Source organism: Calidris pugnax, unplaced genomic scaffold, assembly GCF_001431845.1.
Source record: "Calidris pugnax isolate Ruff unplaced genomic scaffold, ASM143184v1 scaffold20, whole genome shotgun sequence".
NCBI classification, from domain to species: Eukaryota; Metazoa; Chordata; class Aves; order Charadriiformes; family Scolopacidae; genus Calidris; species Calidris pugnax.
Window position 1 is genome coordinate 28,514,140 of NW_015094510.1, and position 18,639 is coordinate 28,532,778.

At 35.8% G+C, this 18,639-nt stretch overlaps 1 protein-coding gene across 1 annotated transcript in view; it reads right to left on the reverse strand.

The window, feature by feature from the left end:
• The window catches only part of ATM (ATM serine/threonine kinase), a 71,863-nt gene that overhangs the window by 21,361 nt on the left and 31,863 nt on the right, over positions 1–18,639 (reverse strand). The window contains exons 29-45 of the mRNA XM_014966141.1: positions 18,008–18,207; positions 16,079–16,253; positions 13,970–14,134; positions 13,558–13,690; positions 11,629–11,724; positions 10,049–10,220; positions 9,465–9,606; positions 9,180–9,356; positions 8,618–8,792; positions 6,064–6,151; positions 5,555–5,710; positions 4,508–4,616; positions 4,023–4,111; positions 3,825–3,927; positions 2,615–2,763; positions 1,103–1,207; positions 470–589 (exon numbers count right to left, since the gene is read on the reverse strand). Coding sequence (XP_014821627.1) covers positions 470–589; positions 1,103–1,207; positions 2,615–2,763; positions 3,825–3,927; positions 4,023–4,111; positions 4,508–4,616; positions 5,555–5,710; positions 6,064–6,151; positions 8,618–8,792; positions 9,180–9,356; positions 9,465–9,606; positions 10,049–10,220; positions 11,629–11,724; positions 13,558–13,690; positions 13,970–14,134; positions 16,079–16,253; positions 18,008–18,207 — 2,354 coding nt within the window. The remainder of the gene's footprint in view (positions 1–469; positions 590–1,102; positions 1,208–2,614; positions 2,764–3,824; positions 3,928–4,022; positions 4,112–4,507; positions 4,617–5,554; positions 5,711–6,063; positions 6,152–8,617; positions 8,793–9,179; positions 9,357–9,464; positions 9,607–10,048; positions 10,221–11,628; positions 11,725–13,557; positions 13,691–13,969; positions 14,135–16,078; positions 16,254–18,007; positions 18,208–18,639) is intronic.

The following is an 18,639-nucleotide window of genomic DNA, read 5'->3' on the forward strand; positions in this document are numbered from 1 at the left end:
TAATCAAAAAGCAGAATACTGATTGTAATAATGGCCCATGAAGAAAGTGATTCAAACTGATACAGCTTTCAATAAATTGGTATTATCAAGGAAATGGAAAACATTTTGAGAAAGCAAACTAGAAGAGGATGACTCAGTTACTTTACTAAACTGAAAGCTAGGAGATATGACTGCTACTTTGGAGTATACCAGGGAACTGAAAACAAAGGAAAGAAAACAATTATTTAAAATACAATTCTGGCATAATATCAAGTAATTAAAACCAGACCACAAATAAATCTAGTCTGGAAATAAAGAGAATCTAGATTTGTCTTCACATAGTAAAGCTAAAATCCACGTAATTTTTAAGACAAAGTTTTAGATGTTCATGAATAAAATTCGTTAAGGTAATTTTATTTTTGTGCTAAACTTGATTACCCAAAATCCTGAAAACTGAGAAAGGAGTATGAAACAAGCTTAAAAAAAATACCTGGAGAACAGCAGACCTATATTTTCCAACTCTCCAATTAGCTGTAGTCTGCAAAGAGTTGGATATAACGAATAAACAGACTCAAGGCTGCCTTTGCACAGCTCTTCTACTTCATTCACTCTATGGATTTAACAAAGAAATAGTAAATGATTTTTTTTTTAATATTCACAAATAATTCCAAAGTTTCACAACATAATTTCCATGCAGTGAACGGAACTTAAACAGCAAAACTATTCAGTGTGGAATTATTTTGTACTACCATTAAAGTTCAAAAAACTAAGTTTGTCAATAAATGAAAACACAGTAAGAATATATAAACTCCAGAACCTATGTCATAGCTCAGCTAAAGAAGAGTAGTCAGCATTCACATCCACTCAAGAGGACTGCAAAGTGAGGCATGTATACTATAGGAAGTGGATCTTCAATTAGCACACAAATTGTACATGTACAAGGGATAAATTTAAGTTAAAGGACTTAAAAATGAAGTTGCAGTCTGGAAGTATTAATTTTGTTCTATGCATGAGTCTTTATTTAAGCCCATAAAATCCCAGTGTAGTCTTTTATACAGAACTTGTGACTACAAATACACACACACACACACACACTAACAGGAGAGTATTTGCACACAGTTACCTGGCATCTTTAAGACTGTCATAGAAAGCAGAGAATTCCTTATCTCGTAAAGACTGGAGAGCATCATACAATGATTCATGGTACCCTGGTCTTCCTGTCTCATCTCTTAATAGAAAGACAAAAGTAACATAAAATAAAAGGAAAATTGTCTTTCTCTACAAAGAAGTAAATTTTATCTTTATGACAAGTATTTTTAGTAGCACATTTTCTGCAGTTGGATGGATTGCTGTTTTGCACGATAAATAACGCAATCCTTAAATTTTTAAATTAATGTAGTGTTTTATAAATTCAAGCTATTCTTTTAAAACAAAGAAGAAACAGGAATGGTCAAAATTTTTGGAATATGGAGAATATATTCAAGGATGCATCAAAAATACAACACAAAACTGACTCCACAATAAAAATTTAATCATAACACACTTCTCAGTATTATGCTGAAAGATATATATTACGGTATGTATACAAATTCAGTTCAGAATCAACAATTTTTTAAATTTACATTTGGAAAGGCTGAAGAAAACCAGTTTTCAATTTAATTTTCTCTTCTTTGCCCTTTTCACTTTTCTTTATTCTTCTCCTTGACCCTCCTCTCTCCTGCCATCTCATTCACTCTCTTTTCATCTTATATATTGCTTTTGTGCTCCTGTATTGAAGCTGAATATTTTATTTGCCTATGAGGCTTATAACCAAAGAGGTTTATAAACCCTAGCCCAGGGACAAAGACAGCCCACATATATGAAGTTCATTCTGATTGTGGCATGACATATGCCCTTCAACAGGATATGTCTGTGAAGTCCTTCAGGTGCTTCTAATCTTAAGACAGTGCAGAAGAGATCGAACACGCCAAGAGTATGTCCCCCAGACCCACCCCTCTGTAAGAGTCTAAGAAGAAATCTTCCATTCTCCTGACCACTAGAAGTTAATGTAGGAGGAATTACTGAAGACCCCATCATGTAACTTCTGCTTTTGCCAAAATGTAGTGAGTCTATTCTGTATTCCTCCTAAAACATGTGATGATGTAGCTGTACTAGGAAGGGACAGAGTTCAGACTATAGCCTGGCCAGTCAGAGGAAATAACTAGTGCCAGGCATCCAACATTACACAAGAGAGAAGATGACTCTTTTTGAAGGAGTAGCCATGAATCAACACTGGTGTTTGCTTACCCAGGTCTTGATAACCTCTTGTGGCTTACTCAGTAACATTTTCCCCATTTGCTTATAAATTAAACATTAAAAAATATCTATCCCTTATATGAAGACACATCTATCTACTATCACTAAAAATGGAAAATTTCAGTTTATATATATGAACAATCAAAACTGCGTACAGTTTTCCAGGAAAATGAAAAGTGATGCAGATACAAAACAGGTCCAAGTGACAAAGGTTCAATGATTAAGAAAATCAGGTGACTTGCAAATTTCACAAAAATTATATTCTAATGCGGGTTTTTTGCTTGGAACTGAAACCATTGCCTTTCACTTAAAGAACTAGCAAGAAAATAAGTTGGTTTACTTGACAGAAGAGAGGTGGCCCCACTGCATATTCCTCCAGGCTGCCTGGTAGCGTATTTCCTGTAGTTCCGCGCACCACTCGGTGTTTTCATGTTCCAGTCCTTTTAAATACACGGAAAGAGTGTGGCAAAGCCCAAAATTTTGCAAAGCCTGGAATTAACAAAATTACTGAAAGTTGGTTTTCCTCCTTTAATAAGCTGAGTTTTTTTTTTAAAAGGCTTTGTTTTACCTTGGGAAACAAAGAAGCCTCTGCGGGTAAGGCCAAACCATTAGTATGTCTAAAGCCAGCACTATATAGGATGAAACCCTTTTAATAAGACTACTAATCACACTATCGGTACCTGCAACCCCTGAAAAACAAGTTTCATTACCACTGTGGCTGGTAGTCTTTGAAATAAATTGCTATGTTGTGTTTCAAATGAAGTGCCTGCTCCCATTTCTCCATTCCACCATTCCTGGGTAGTAAGCCAAAACTGGCTTTACCTCTTAATAAACTGTTTTTCCTGGTGAGGATTTGAAAAAGTTTCCTACAACTCCTAAAGTCCTATCTGCTTGAAGACCATAATGACTTTGTGACCATTTACCCAGGTTATGTGTGCAGCCATTATGACAGAGAAACACAATGGAATTTTAATAATTATACTAAATAATTTGGTGTAGGAAATGTACTCTAGGAAAATTAAAAGAGGTGAAACACAGATATACCTGTGCTATGTTATTACAGAACTGGTGTAAACATTTTTAGGCTAAAAAAGAAAAATATTCTTAAGGGATCAAAATAAGACAACATCAATTCTATTTATTTTATCAAAAATGCCACAGTTTCAGTAAGATAGTTGCTATAATGGAGAGGTTTAAAGAATGAGAAGGCAAAAATAACCAATTACATTACTTTTTATATCCTGACTTTTTAGGAGCTGGCCAATTTCTGTATAAAATTAAATACATTTATTTTAAAATATTTCACAATATTCATTACCCAAGATAGGGAATAGAGGTGAGTAAGAGGAGGACTAGAAGCCTTAATGTTTTCCAGGACAAATATTGAGTTATCTTATATTATACAGTTTGTGTTTCTATGACAGTGGGCTGGACTTGATAACCAAAGAGATCTCTTTTAGTCCTAAAACAATTTTGCATTTACTAGAAATGACTCTCAGTATGATGCATATCAACTCCAACATTCATTTCCTACTATAAAATAAAATTACCTCTATTATCCCTGCCTGGCAAGTAGACGGAGAGAGGCTTGCCTCAAGGTCATACGTTACAAGGGCTTTCTCCCAGACTGCTTCATGCTCATATGTTCTAATCCTGTTGTAAGTTAACAAGAAGATTTAAACTGAAGTTCCTTACTAATAAATGAAAGCAATGAATTTAAAGGACAAAAGAACATTAATAAATGATACCGTGCTAATGGCTGCAACATTCTTCCTCCACCGCAGCCGTAGAGACTGTCGGGTTCTCCAATGCTCCTATATATGTCCATGAGAAGGTCCTAGAGCATGCACCGTAACACAAAGAATTACCTCTTTTGGAACCAGTTCAGGTGAGCTTCATACATATCAATGGGAGTTTATAAATACAAGTCCTTCCATGTAACATGTTGTGATCATTGCTTAAGTTTTCCTTAAACTTCACAGGAAGAAAAGCAGTCTAGCAAAACTTTTCAGGTCTAACTTCTCTGCTACGTTATTAGAACAACAGGGCTGGGCCTTAGGTGGACTGCTTGAAAAGCAAAAGGCAGTTGAGTTCATTTTGAACTAGAGTATGAGGACAACTTTCAAATACGGTTTTTGAGGTTCAACCAGATCTGCCTTCAGCTCAGATGAAACCTACTGTTAATTGTAATTATATAAGGCTTGCTTTCAGAATACAAAGCACACATGTGTACCTGTAAACTTATGCCAGTTTCTTCTTTACTTTTTTCATTCAAAATTGTAATAGTTGTTCTTTGACTTTCTTCTTCAAATGTCAAACTCTTAGCTGCTTTAAAGGATGACCTAGAAGAAATATTTCAACCGGCAAAGTTAAATGACATTTCATACAAAGAACTAAAGAAATTCTGAAACAACACTTAAGAAGTAAGAAGCACAAACACCAAATGCACGATCAGGCCTGTCATATCCCCAAGTTATTCAAAATGGCTTTCCAAGAAAATGACAAAGTGATCAGCTGAACTGGGAACATCAATATCAAGGGATTTCAATGTCTGGTTTTTCAGAGAAAAAAGCCCCCGCCCTTGTAATGTTGAATCTTTTATTAAATCAAATCGCTTTTGTGAATGCCTGAAGCAAGAATGCTCCTTTCTGGGAAAGAATAAAAGGAAAATATCTACCACACACATGATATATATGCTTATAACCATACTTTTGTTATACGGTTTTGTATATTTGTCACCATAATGAAGCTAGTGAACTATATTTTGATCTTGCTAGACAGGAAGACAGAGGTAACTGTCTATCATAGAAGAAAAATCCTTTTACAAGGATCATTCAGCTCTACCCACACAATTCTGGTCATTGTTCTGTGGTTTCTTTTCTCCCCTCCATTAATTTCTGGCTTTAATGTAACATCTAGCATATTATTAATTATGAGAAATAGAATCTCAAAAGTGTTCAATTTAGAAAGGGAGATTCAATACATTTTAGTATTCAAAAGTACTAGCTTTAGTAAAGTTTGTCCAGAACACACACTACTAAGAATACTTTCTGGTTAGAAGTCAAAATGACACTATTTTGAGTGTGTCCCAGCTAGAAAACTAGCAAGGCTGGGCTCACAATCAAGGACTGGTAGGAATATTTTCCAGGTCAATACACACAGCTAAGGGATTTTTTTAAAGTTTTCTTGACTTTTCATATAAAAAACCACCACTGGGGCATAAAAACCATGATCTATTTTACACGAAATGTCAACAAACTGCTTTTCTCAAGCCTTGTACCTTTCTCGCTGTTTGTCTCTATTTATCTTGTCTGCGTAGATTTCTGCGTAGAGCAAGGCTGTGAAGTGAGCAGCACAAGACTGTGCTGCTATAGCAACCTCAAGATAATTCAGATCTAGCCAGAAGCTGTCATCAAAAACTGTACCTGAAACAGATCTGATTAAATAAAGACTTTAATATTGCTGTAACAGATCTCATCTCTAACATTAAGCAAAATAAATCCAACCTACCTATAAAGCCTTCCAAAGGTTAATTTTATCTTAGCTCCCCCCAGACCCATCACAGAAAGTTTAACAGACAAAAAGATTTTAGAAAACTCATTCAGCATAGTTAGAACCTTGTAAGGCTGGCCACATCACTTCTGTAACAAATGCAAGGTCATTACTAGATCTTAATTCTTTTAACTGACACGTTCTCTACAACATCTTTCTTTCTTAATCTCGAGCATTGGCAGATCCTAGAACAGTCATAATTAAATTAAAACAACATTTTAGAAAGCTGTAATTCACCTCTTTTGTCTTCTTAAGTAATCAACAACAGCAAGCATGGCTCGTCGAGATACTTTATCCAAACTTCTATAATTTTGGTTTTCTTGCTCTGGGATGTATATTTCAAAAGAAAGAACAAAATGAACTTTTGTTATAACACGTCCATTTAGAAAATAAAAAGGCGTATTTTGTACTCAAGAAAATAACAAAAAACTTCCTTGGATGGCATTTCCAAAGTTAAATTAATAGTTTGTCATAAAATGTATTTCCCCTCCTTATATTAGTGACAGTACTGCAGTTTATACTGCAATTTTCTTTATCAAATTATCTTTGCATTAGTAATTTATGGATTCTTTTTCTTCTAATAGAATTCAGACATGATCCAATGTCATTGCACAAAGCTCCAAAACAGACGTCTTCCCTTAGGATTGAGCTATATAAAGTTATTCCAAAGCCAAAGAAAAACCTATTAGTAGCTATATTTTAGATTTTATACAAAAACCACTATCTACCACACGTGCTTTTAAAGAGTTTGTATTTCCATGCCTTGCTTCTGGATTTAAAAAATAATAATCACATAGCTATAGGTTTTCTTCTGATCATTTTTTCACTTTTCTGGACATTTTTAATTTATAAATTACATCTCTTCTGCAAAATAATAGATTCAACTTACATGCAATTCTGGCCAGACTGACAGGCCCTAAGTCCAAAATATTCGTCATTTTTAGTTTGGTGGGTTTGACTCTTGTCAAGCAGTTGGCAATTTAGGATTAGGTTTGGTTTCTCAGGCAGAGCAGTGATTGGCATGATGTTCACACTCTTTATGCTTTAAGTTGCCAAGATTAACAGGCAATTCCTAGAACTTGCATTTCAAAATGGATCAACAGGAAGACTCTTGTTCAGAAGCACTCAATTCACTCATGTCTAACTGCTTGGTCTTTGCCACAGTTTGGATCCTGATGGGTTGGAATGAAATTTATATAGGTTTTCTAGGAAGTTTTTTCTCCTTGTTTTGATAGGGTAAGAGTTTCTCCTTGAAGAAACTGGTAGTCAGACATCAGATGTTTTAAATTTTTGTTTTGAATACTGCTGACCTTCTGTAACTCCAGCTTTGGAAGAAACATATCTCTGCTCTGTTGGTTGGTGCACCTCCAGTTTAGTTGTAAACAACCACATAGACAATGAGCTGTGTGCTACTTTCTATATTTTTCTTGATACCAGGACAGATTTTCATCTGAAGAACACCATTTCTTTCACATGTCCTTTATTTTGCTCTTACTGCCTCAGTAAGATCCCTTGCATAGAATCACAATGTTTGAAGAGGCTTCCATCATTTGCTCATCAGTGTCTCTGAACTAACTGCAAGCTTACAAAACTTAGAAAAACCACTTCATGTTTATCATAGAACATTTTGGGTTACTCTGTATATCTGAGCATAAATCCGTGCAGTAGCTTCCCTGGCTGCTTACAGGAAGGAAACGAGAAATTGTTAATCCTTTTCTCTCTTACAAAGTAGGACAGTGATAAAAATCTGGGTTGTCGGAACAGCTTGTTACCTGACTTTAAAAATGTGAAAGAATACTGCTCTAGTCTTTCTGGCCAGCCTAGTCAGCATCTATGAAAAGTACCTTAAAATACACTTAGTACCATTATGTTTATTTACACCACTCTTAGCAGAAACTGAAATACTAAGGGTTCCTTTACCTCTCTGGCAATCTGAAGCTTGCATGACTTGCCTGTAAAGAGACTGCAAGACATGGAACAGACTCATTCCTTTGGTGATTCGTCACTAAAGAAGGGAGTTGGACAATACAGCAGAGTAGCTACTGCACAAAAATATATTAACCTGAAGTGACCGTATTTGTGTTAAGCAAGGGACATACACAAATAAAAGAAAGCCATTATTTCAGCTCTTGAAAATAATTGCATGTACCATTCCCATAGCCTAGTAACAAAGATCTTACTTTTTACACGGACTTCTGTTAACTTCAACCACAATCTAATTGGAAAGGACACCAGCCACCTTGATTAGAAGATGCTTTGTTTTTAGTGGACCTTACTGTATTACTCATACTCTGTTGCAGTTCTTTTGGTTACAACTTCCTTTCATTCTGCTGGAATGGAACAGGTCTTTTGAATGTACAGGGAGACCATTATCAATATTAGGCAGAAGCTAAAGCTAGGTTAGTCTTTTTTCCAAGGGGAAAATCCAGGTGAAAACTTTAATCACTCTTGTTTGAATACGAGAGGAATTTAACTGCCAATTAGTCATTTTAAGAGACAGTCCAAGATTCAGTCTTGCTGCACACAACATTGGATCACATCTAAATTCAGCAAGTAATCAACATTATCTAGTTGTGAATAAGGAAAAGCTGTACAGAAGAAACTACTTGGGCGCTGCCAATGAATAGCTTCAAAGCTGCTGGTAGCTCCACTGAAAAAGATCAAACATTTGGACAGAAGCATCTAAAATTCTGTCTGCCTAAAAGTGCACGTCGTAAGTTTGATGTGGGAAAATAATTTTTTCACAACCAGAATCCCTCTTTTGGCTGAAGCAAAAATATTACATTATTACCTGAATCAGAATTTGGAGGTGTAGTAGATCTACTAGATGAGGCAAATCTGCAACAGGCTGTAAAAAACTTCTGGATATGAACTGACAAAAGACTTCTCCAAGATTCATCTGAGTCGTGAAGCAGGATATCATGAATCAGGTATGGAAGCAAAGTTTGACACAAGTCAGTTTTCACCTAGAAAACAATCATGCACAGCAGCTGCTAAGAAAAACAACCAGTTTTCTTTCTCAGGTTATAACCAAACTGACAACTACTCAAACATGTAATGCTTGAGAAAGAACATTTAATATAAAAAATGTAAACCACTCAATAGGACTATGCTGCCATTCAGTTACAGTAGTCAAATAAAGTTCATCTATGTTTACAATTATCTAACAAATCTTGTCTTTCCAGAGTGTATTTTGTGGGTATCTGCATTATCTGACTACAAAGGATCCAAACTGCTGTTAAGAAAAAGTAGTAACTTAATAGCAGAAATTACTATTTGCTATCAAGATGAGTAATCATATATTTTTGTGCATTACAGTGCACATACATATACACACATATAATTTAGCTCACCTCACATAGTGGCTTCATTAACTGGAGAACTTCATTTTGCACACCTCCACTGTCCAATATTGAACTAGTCAGGTGCTTGATCCAGGTTTCATGACTTTCTCCCACAGGAATCCACAGGTTTGTGTCATTCAAAGTTTCTAGAGGAGCCTCCGTATCATTAGCAGGTACTACAAAAAACTAGAACCAAAATACATATGTACTGCAAAGATAAATAAATTCTACAGCATTTAAAAAAAAACATACTGCAATCTGCACAGATTAAAACATATTAACTATCAGGAGTACCTTTTTCCTAGATGTTCTGAAAGGCTGTAGATAGATTAACATGGGATCAGCTTTATTTTTATAAACTTCCCAAAATTCACTGCCCGACTTGGTGGCTAATATGTTTTTCAAACAGGAAACAGCAGCAGCTCTAACATCAATACTGAAAGATTAACATACACAACATTATTATTATTAATTTCATTCAGATGTGGGTTTTTTTTTTCAAAATCACCTTTATAAACATACAAGACAACTAATTCCACAATCTGACAACGTGTGCATCAAATCAGATCATTTTGGAGGAGGATATGCCATTGCATATTTTGTTATAAAGCAAAGTCTCAGTATTTTCTCCACAGGACTGCTCTCCTCTACAGCACAGAAGAGACTTGCTGGCTCAAGTCCAACTAGAGAACTTCCAGGAAACATCTAAGCTTGACTGGATAAATAACCTGAGCCTTGAAGAAGCACATTGTTGGACATTAACAGGTGTTATTAACACTTTCAGAGTGTTACTCAGGTGATCTGAAGGACATACAACTTAATGGCTTCTATTAAGCTTTGAACTAATTAAATTAAATTAAATAAATAAGCATACTCACCAATTATCTGTTAAAGCAGTATTTATTTGAGTTAACATTATGAAGACCCATTGAAGTTTTCTATCTTCAAGTAAGTCCACAGCTTTAGAATCCAGTGCATTTTCAGCGGGCTGAAGAGCTATGGTGGAAAAATCCATAGGACCTATTTCTCCCAAGCAACTTCCAACAGCCTCTGCAAATGAAGGTAATTTTATAGTCTTACGCACACCAAAACAAGTCTCAAACTAAAAAGTTGCGATTAATATAAACTTCTATTAGAACTGAGATTAATATGGAGTAAAAAGCTGGAAAGATTTATAAATAATCACTTGAGGAGCTTCATTATTAAAATTACATGTATACAAATTTTGCAGCTTAACATTCGTAAATAATACAGTTATTCTTTCTAACTCAATTTTCTAGGAGTGCTTATGGCTCTGGATTTTGCAGCTTAAATCACATATGGATTTTATTTTTGCTTGTGTTAGAAACAGGTAAGTGCTAAGGGTCAGAATCACAGCCACTAAGAGACACTCATTTTCATTCCCTAAGGGTATAATAAATACAAACAGTAGCCTGTGAACACAAACAGTAGCCTGTAATCTCAGGAAGAATTAACCTACATTTTACATAAAATGATGTATCAATGTGTTCATTTGCTTTCCAGACAAAATATTTTATAAAAGTACAGGACTATATACAAGAAACAACAGAACAAAATTGACCTTGAAAATAGTTTTTCAGAAGGGATGTTAATGTTTGTCAGAAAGAAACCAGAATCTATTGCCCTGCTCTTTCCTTCATACTGGGCATGTGTCTTGAAAACGTTTCCATTTTCTTCAAGGTTGTTTTAACCACCAGACCAAATAAACAGAAGACTGAACATACACAGGTTGTGTTTTGAACTAAGCTTAACAAATCGTCTGAGGAAATCCAATGCAGAAAAGACTGAAACTTACAGCTTACAGAGGTGCTGAAGGATGTATCATACTGCAATCAATGTGAGCTTCAATTGCTCAGAGTTTGTAATTATCAGTTACTAGTCTTTCAGACAAGATATACATCAAGGCAAATGTTCCCATTACTTGTGTTTCTTCTGATTTCAGTAAACATCACCTTCATGGAGGTACTCCCCACTTAGGGAAGAGGGGATTTGGATTTTAGCTTTGCTGCTTTAGATCAAACATTAATGAGGTGCTCAATGTAAATGGTGACAATAATTTTAGTAATACAGAAGAGGCTTTAAGATTCAGAACTATTTTAGTTTCCACTAAAACATACCTTTCAAATTTTCAGATAAATTACCTTCAATTTTGCTTACTATTTTTCAACCTAATAAAGTGACCCATGTAACAGCAGATGGCTCTGTATAGAGCAGACAAGAGACCAGGGTCTAAACTGATGACAATTTAAGTTACTAGCCAGAGCTGTAAAATACAGTGACTCAAAAGAAGATGTATCACCCATTTTAACATTCCTGATGGCTACCTCTGGCAGAAAATGCAAAATAGCAGTGGGAAGCAACACTGAGAATGGCGAAGTTTCCAGCCTGGGGTTTGCAGTGACAGCCCCTAGGATGCCTGTGGGACTAATTAACTCACCCAGCACTGCTTTTTCCCCTGTACGGTTAACGGCCGTCTTGGACAGCTGCAGTAAGCTCACCACCAGTTTCACCACGACAGAATCTTCTGGCTTTTCTGTCATTCAGAAAGAAAAATAAACCCCAAAAATGTCATTGTGTATTTGTAATGTCAACATATTAGAAGAAAACACTGCTTTAGTGTATTTTATCTACAAATGTCAACATGCGTTACTAATGTTGAAGCAAGTTGTTATTAAACAACACATCAAAAAAATTATTCATTTTTCTTATTCATCATGTCTTGAAAAAATATCTATGCATTTGACTATGCCAAAGAATGCCCAAAACTAGAATACACAAATGCTTAATTAACTTTGCAAAATTATAAACTCTTGAGACCGGTATTTCCTTATGTATTTTTTTAAAATAAACATTCCAGACAAAATGGTTTTGCTACTTTCAGGAACAAGGTCTAGGGAAAAAAATGATGATTTACCACTGTAAAAAATAAAAGCAGCATTTTCTTAAAAAAAAAATCCTGCTGCCTTGTGGATTGGAATGAAAACCTGGAAGCGGGCTGCATGTTTGTTGACATTTTTAGAAAAATGAATACACAGGTGGCCAAACTGCAATTTTTTGTTATTTCTTAAATCTAATCTTTCATCATACAGTTTTATAGCCTTTATCAATAACTGATTTTTTGCTACTTTTTAAAACCTACAATAATCCTACTAATAAAGTAATCTGTGAGTGCTTAATAGACTTTTAGTATGAGGCAAAATTAAGGCATCAGGCCCATCAGGCCTGCTATCCCACCTCCAACAGCAAGAATAAGTATTTCTTCTCAGGTTTTGCCAGTCAGCAGAGCAGAGATTCCTGAGCAGATCTTCATACCTAGTAATCCCTATGAAATAAGTCTAACTCTTTTTATGGTCCGTTACGCTTCTGATCTCCACATAAGTGGCAGTAAGTTCCATGCTGTATATATTTTCTTTGAAAAAAATATGTGTTTTCTCTTGTATAACTGCTGCCAGATAATTTAGTCTGTTCTTGAACTGTGATAAAAGTGATAAGCACTCCCTACTCTGCTTCCCCATACCATTCACCAGTTCATACACCTCTCTCTTTTCCTGTTCAATCTTCCTTCCAAGCTCCCAAGGCTCTTCTCTGATGGAAGATGTTCCACACAAGCTTGTTGCCCTTTAACTCTCCTTTCAAGCAGAATTTGGAGGCTAAAATTGCAAATGCTATTCAAGATGTGGGAACATAATCCGCTTATGCCATGGCCTCATGGCAGACTACTATTCTTCCCCAAATTTCACTCTGTACTTATTTACAATGAGCTCTTTTTATCTTCCTTCCACGCACACAAGCTGATGAAGACTTGATGTAGAGGAGAAAAGTGAAATAGTCTGGCACAAGCATCTGAAAACGAAAACAGGGAGGAACCGGGTCTGGATTGAGGGCTGAAACAGAATGCTGGGATGTGGAAAGGTTCAACTAAACTAAATCCTACCATTGTAAAACTTCTGTGAGCTTTACTTTCTAACATACTAATATGCATAAAATCTAGCTTAATTTAATTTAAAAGAGTAGGGAAATTCACATACAAGAAAACTCATTAAGCAGCAATATACTCATATTATACATTATTCTGGTCATTCACAATCATAAGTGCCCCATGCCAAAAGCTAGAAGGGCATTTTATCCTCTCTGCCATATAACACCTCCTTTAATATTTATAATACACTCTGCTAAAGATACTTCAGATTTTTGCATGAATAATAAATCCCATACTACCCTGCATGTGAAATTATAATAAGGTCACAAATGTTAAACATACAAAAAACAAGACACAAAATAAAACATTCAGTGTCAAAATAGTTACATCACCACACACCTAAAACCAGAAACAAAAGAAATAAAATACATAATCAGATGTCATTACCCTGGAAATTTTTCAGGAGATCCTTCATCTGATCTTTATATTGTTCCAGTTGTTTGCGTAAATCATACAGTCCTTCAAGTCGTGTTAAGGGCAATGAATCACAAACACCAACTGAGAGAAAGTGATTAATTTCCTGCAAAACAACACTTTGTTTTAAGCACATATAGCATACAAATGAAGGCTCCAAGTAAAGAAGTGGCTCTCAGCAGCCCACAATGTGGATATCAATAGAAGCAAAATAATAGTGGAGACCTTACAAATATCCCAGTGTCTGAAGCTGGCAATAAAAATAATCCACGTGCCTAATTTAAATCTTTCTCAAATATACCTATCGCTAGAAAACTGTTTTTCTTTTGAAAGTTTGCATTACAGAAAACACTACGCCATGAGATACATTTTAAAATATAATTACCTCCAAAAGAGAATATGGTCCTTTTCTGTATTTTATTTTCTGTTGAGTTTCTCGCAAATCTTTAAAAGCAGGATATTCAGGAAAAGGATCTAAGCATTTGATTGCTTGGTACAGATTCTTATTATCCTTATTGCCTAACACCAGATACTTCAACAAGCCTAGGACCTGGAACATAAAAAGTAAACGAGAACCAAAAAAGACAGAGAAACATTTTTGAGTTGTATTTCTTATTCAGGTTATAAAGTCTGTATTTCTCTTAAGTCCCATTAAATTGAGAACGCTATAAAAAAAGAGTATGATAATTTATTTACACTGTTAAAATTAGAAAATGTTTAGAGGCCTGGGGAAATCACAGATACATTCTAAAATAGGCGTTTTTGCCAGTCCCCCTCCCAAACAGACATCCAAGCTTTTATTATCACAGGCTGCAGTTTTATCCCATATTTTGATGAAGCTGATTTCAAATACTGGCCAGTAAAATCATTAGAATATTGGCAATGATTTAGCAACACAGGGCACCCAAGCAGTCCTTTTGATTATAGTAGGACTTCACTATTCTTACTAACTAAAGTGCCGGCAATTTGAAATCTGGACAGATGCTTAAATAACATAATTTACTGCCCAAATCACTGGACTCTGGCAGAATTTGTTTTATAACAGTTCTACAATTTGAATAAATGCTTGATAAAGGGGTACCATATTTTCTTTGCAAAAATGCTGCTTTTATGCTTTACTTACAAATCAATGCAATTAGATATTTGATTCAGGCAGTTTTGAGGAGTCTACAATCAAAATGATGAGGTTTCTATTTGGAGACTTGTATTTACCTGAAAATTATTAACTAGCCTCCTTTCAATGCTAAAAGAAAAATAAAGAGAATAAAGTGAAAAGTGATCGGTGAGGAAGGACTTCCCTGCAACAGAATGATTTAAGAAAGTTTCATACTCGTATCAGTTCCAATTCAGAGAAATTTCTGCCCTCCCCACTTTGTTTCTGCCCAGGGATGCTCTGACATGTTGCCTTTGCAGTTAGTTGTGTATGTACAACTGTTTGCACAGACATATTATAAATCTGATCATGATCATTAAGCCAAGAAAAGGATTGCCAGGTTACTTCAGTTGGATCGGCACAGTACAAGGATGAAGACCATGTAAGGCTACACTGCAAACGTGAAGGTGCACTGTGGGATCAGGTTAAGCCAGAAGGCAACCATGAGGACTGAAGTGCAAGAGCCATACTCTTCTCACCTTCAGCTACTAATTATAAGTCTCTGAATCTAAGCACATTTCCACCTCCAGCAGAACGCACACACGAGTCATCACCAGACGGAAAAAAAGGCTTGCCACACAACAGCAACGGCTTCATTTCACTTTTAAGGCCTCTTGTGCTGCCTTTATTTTCAACGATAATTTGTTCAGTACAAGGCTGAACTACTGAAATCTGTTCTCTGCGTGTATTTCCTCTTTGTCCTCTAGACACACCTTCCCCTTCCAAAGGCCTTCATCTTATTTCCTGTGAAATCATGCATGTAGCTTTGTAGGTAACTGCTTGGCTACTCCACGTGCTTGGACTGATTAGCTTGCCATCACCAGCAGCTCAGCAATGCCTATGTTCTCTGTACCTTTTCCTTGGTAGAATCACTGATTTGGTGTCTCTACTCAATTAAGGTAAAAATTTTTCTGAAACTTAATCTGAGGGTTTTAACCCTCTTTCAGGTTTGGCTGAAAAAGGTGCCCAGATTCAAGGTAGGCATAAAAGACTTTGCAACAGAATTAAAACTGTTTAAGAAACCTGATTTTTTATAGACTAAGTAAATAGAGAATTAGAAAGTGATGCAGCAATTATGATACAAATACATCTCAATCACCGTTTAAAACTGTAGAAATTAAGTATGTAACAGAATATCTGTCAAAATAGAAGTACCAAAAGTAAAGACACCTTTATTTAAAAAAATAAAGCATTACATCCCAAATAGTATTTTTTTATATAAACTTACAAAAGCATAGAAAAAAGGAATTAAAATTGAACATGAGTACAGATATAGTTTGGCAACAGCGAACATGAAGTAAAAAGCGAAGAGATAAGGAATAGGAAGCAACTCAAAACTACCTGTTCCTGAATCTCAGGCTGCTCCACGGCAAGAGGTATCAGGGTTCCTACAATAACGTGAAGGTGGCTCTCCAGAGCATCATTGCAACATGTAACTGCTGTGTGGCAAACGTCATGAAGAAGATCACAACAGAGTGAAAAGCTGCGCATGGATATGTCTCTGGTAATGACAGGTCTGTCACAGGAAACCAAAAAGTGAAATTAAAAGAAATACAAATGGTCTCAATTTGTATTATACAAACCTATTACACAACAGGGATGAATAGGGGAAAATAAGAAATATAAATAAACTTTATAGGAGGCACTGACTCTAAACTTTGAAATACATCAACTCGATTAGCTCTAAGGATTTTAGCTCAGGAGACACAGGAGAACTAAAACATACAGAATCTGACCGATCGCTTTTTAAAAAGAGTAAAAAACCTGGGGATTATCTGGTCCAGCTTCCTGCCTGAAGCAGGGTCATCCTCAAAGTTGGATCAGGTTATAAAGTTTGTTTGTTTGATGGTTTCATTGAGCTGAATTCTGACACATTCCTTGGGCGGAGAATCAATGACCTCCCTGAGCAACCTGCTCCAGTATTTGACCATTCTCACTGCAAAAAACTTTTCCCTGAAGTCCAACCAGAATTTCCCATATTGCAGCTTGGTAGGTGCTATCTCCTGTCTTTTTACTTCTAGAAAAATCTTAGTCTCCCTTTTCTACAAGGTATCTTCCCCTCCAGAAACCGGAAAACAGAAATTAGATCAACTCCACTTATCCCCTTGGGGCTCTGCCACTCAACTCATCCCAGTTGGTTATTATCTCTCACATCCTGGCTGGAGTGGCCCCACACTGGACACAGGTCCTACTGCAGCTTCATAAGACTCAGAAGGAAATGACTACTTCCCTCAACGTGCTGGCTATGCTCTTGCTAGCAGTGTCCAGCACACAGTCAGCTTTCAGTGACAAAAGGCACCTGCTGACTCATCTGGCTTGTCCTCCAAGACTCCTGGGTCCTCTTCTGCAAAGCTGCTTTATAGACAGTCAGCTCCCAAGCCTGCACTCACACATGGGGTTACTCCATCCCAGGTGAAAAATTTAGGGGTTGTCTTTGTTCATCTTCACAATGTACCTGTTGTTCCACTCCTACAACTAGAGGAGGTCCCTCTGAACGGCAGCCTTGCCCTCCAGTGCATCAATTGCCGCCACCCCAGGTCGGTGTTGATCACAATAACTCATCTCATAATAATGACACTTATAAAATCCACACCCCTCTTCCATTTTTCAGGATATGAAAAATGCTCCCAACAAGCAAAGCAATCAATTTGCACTTAAACTCAATGACATTTAGGTGAAGAACTGTCTTGGAAATCCAAAGCTAAACTCAAATAAGAAAATATCTCTCATCCTTATGAAAGGTAACAATCTATTTAAATCTTAAGCCTGAAGTACCAGTTTTCTCAATCTGAAGATAAGCAAAGATAATGTGTACCAACCCTCACTCATTTTGTTAGCTACTTACTTCTGAGAATGTAAATGTCAATACTCTTTATTAACTCGATAAGCACATTTTGACATGTGCTTACTTTGCACATAACTCCACAATTTGAATTTTATTCCCATACACCTTAAATTCCCAAACACCCTTTCTGTCATCAAAATCTCCGAACACTCCTTATTTCTACAATTTGATAGCCTATTATAGATACAAAATTCTGCAGTATAGCAAACATTTACATACAAGGATAGCACAAAACATTCCAAATTTTAGTAAGAGTTCTAAATTTAAATTCCGAAGTTATCAAAGAAAGGCAATTTAATTTTTTCTTTCAGCAAATTTCAATTATTTCTACAAACAAATTAACACGTACTAGCGATACTGAGATGTAAGGCTACCAGAACAAGGGAGCCCAGACAGGAAGAACAAGATATAATTACCAAATTTACCTGCTATTGATGTGGTGAATCAGGGTGTAAATTACATCTCTGAGGACAAAAGCCCATGCTCCTCCTAAACCATCTTTTATCTCTTTAAGTAACAGACTCACAAACAAGTGATAAATGATAAGAACTCTGTGTTTCTTGTAACTGTTGTTTGTGTCTGATGCATGCTTACAAAGGGCTAGAAGAATTTTCTGGAATGAATCCTAAAAATGAATAAACTTGAGTAAAAAACTAATTCACAATGCCAATACAGATATAATTTGTACACAGAAAAAACTTAAGTGATTATTTTTTTTTTTTTCTGAAGGACATGGACAAAAAGGCCGTTTTGATTTTACTGCTTTAAACAAACAAAAGACCTACATAGAAGACAATTCTCCTATAAGAGACTGTAAGCCCCATACCTCCTTATTTTCTTTTTTGCTTTTTTTCCCCCCACATGAGAAAGGTTATGCACATTTTTTGGAAAACCAAACAGTTATGGCAGTTTTCACCAACAAGAGAAACATCAAATAAAAACCATTATGTTCATGCATTCAAAATGCATTATTTCATAGAATATATCAATACAGATTGTAATTGTTAAAACTGTAAACTTAAAAAAGAAAAGCAATTATCTTAAAACACTAGGCAGG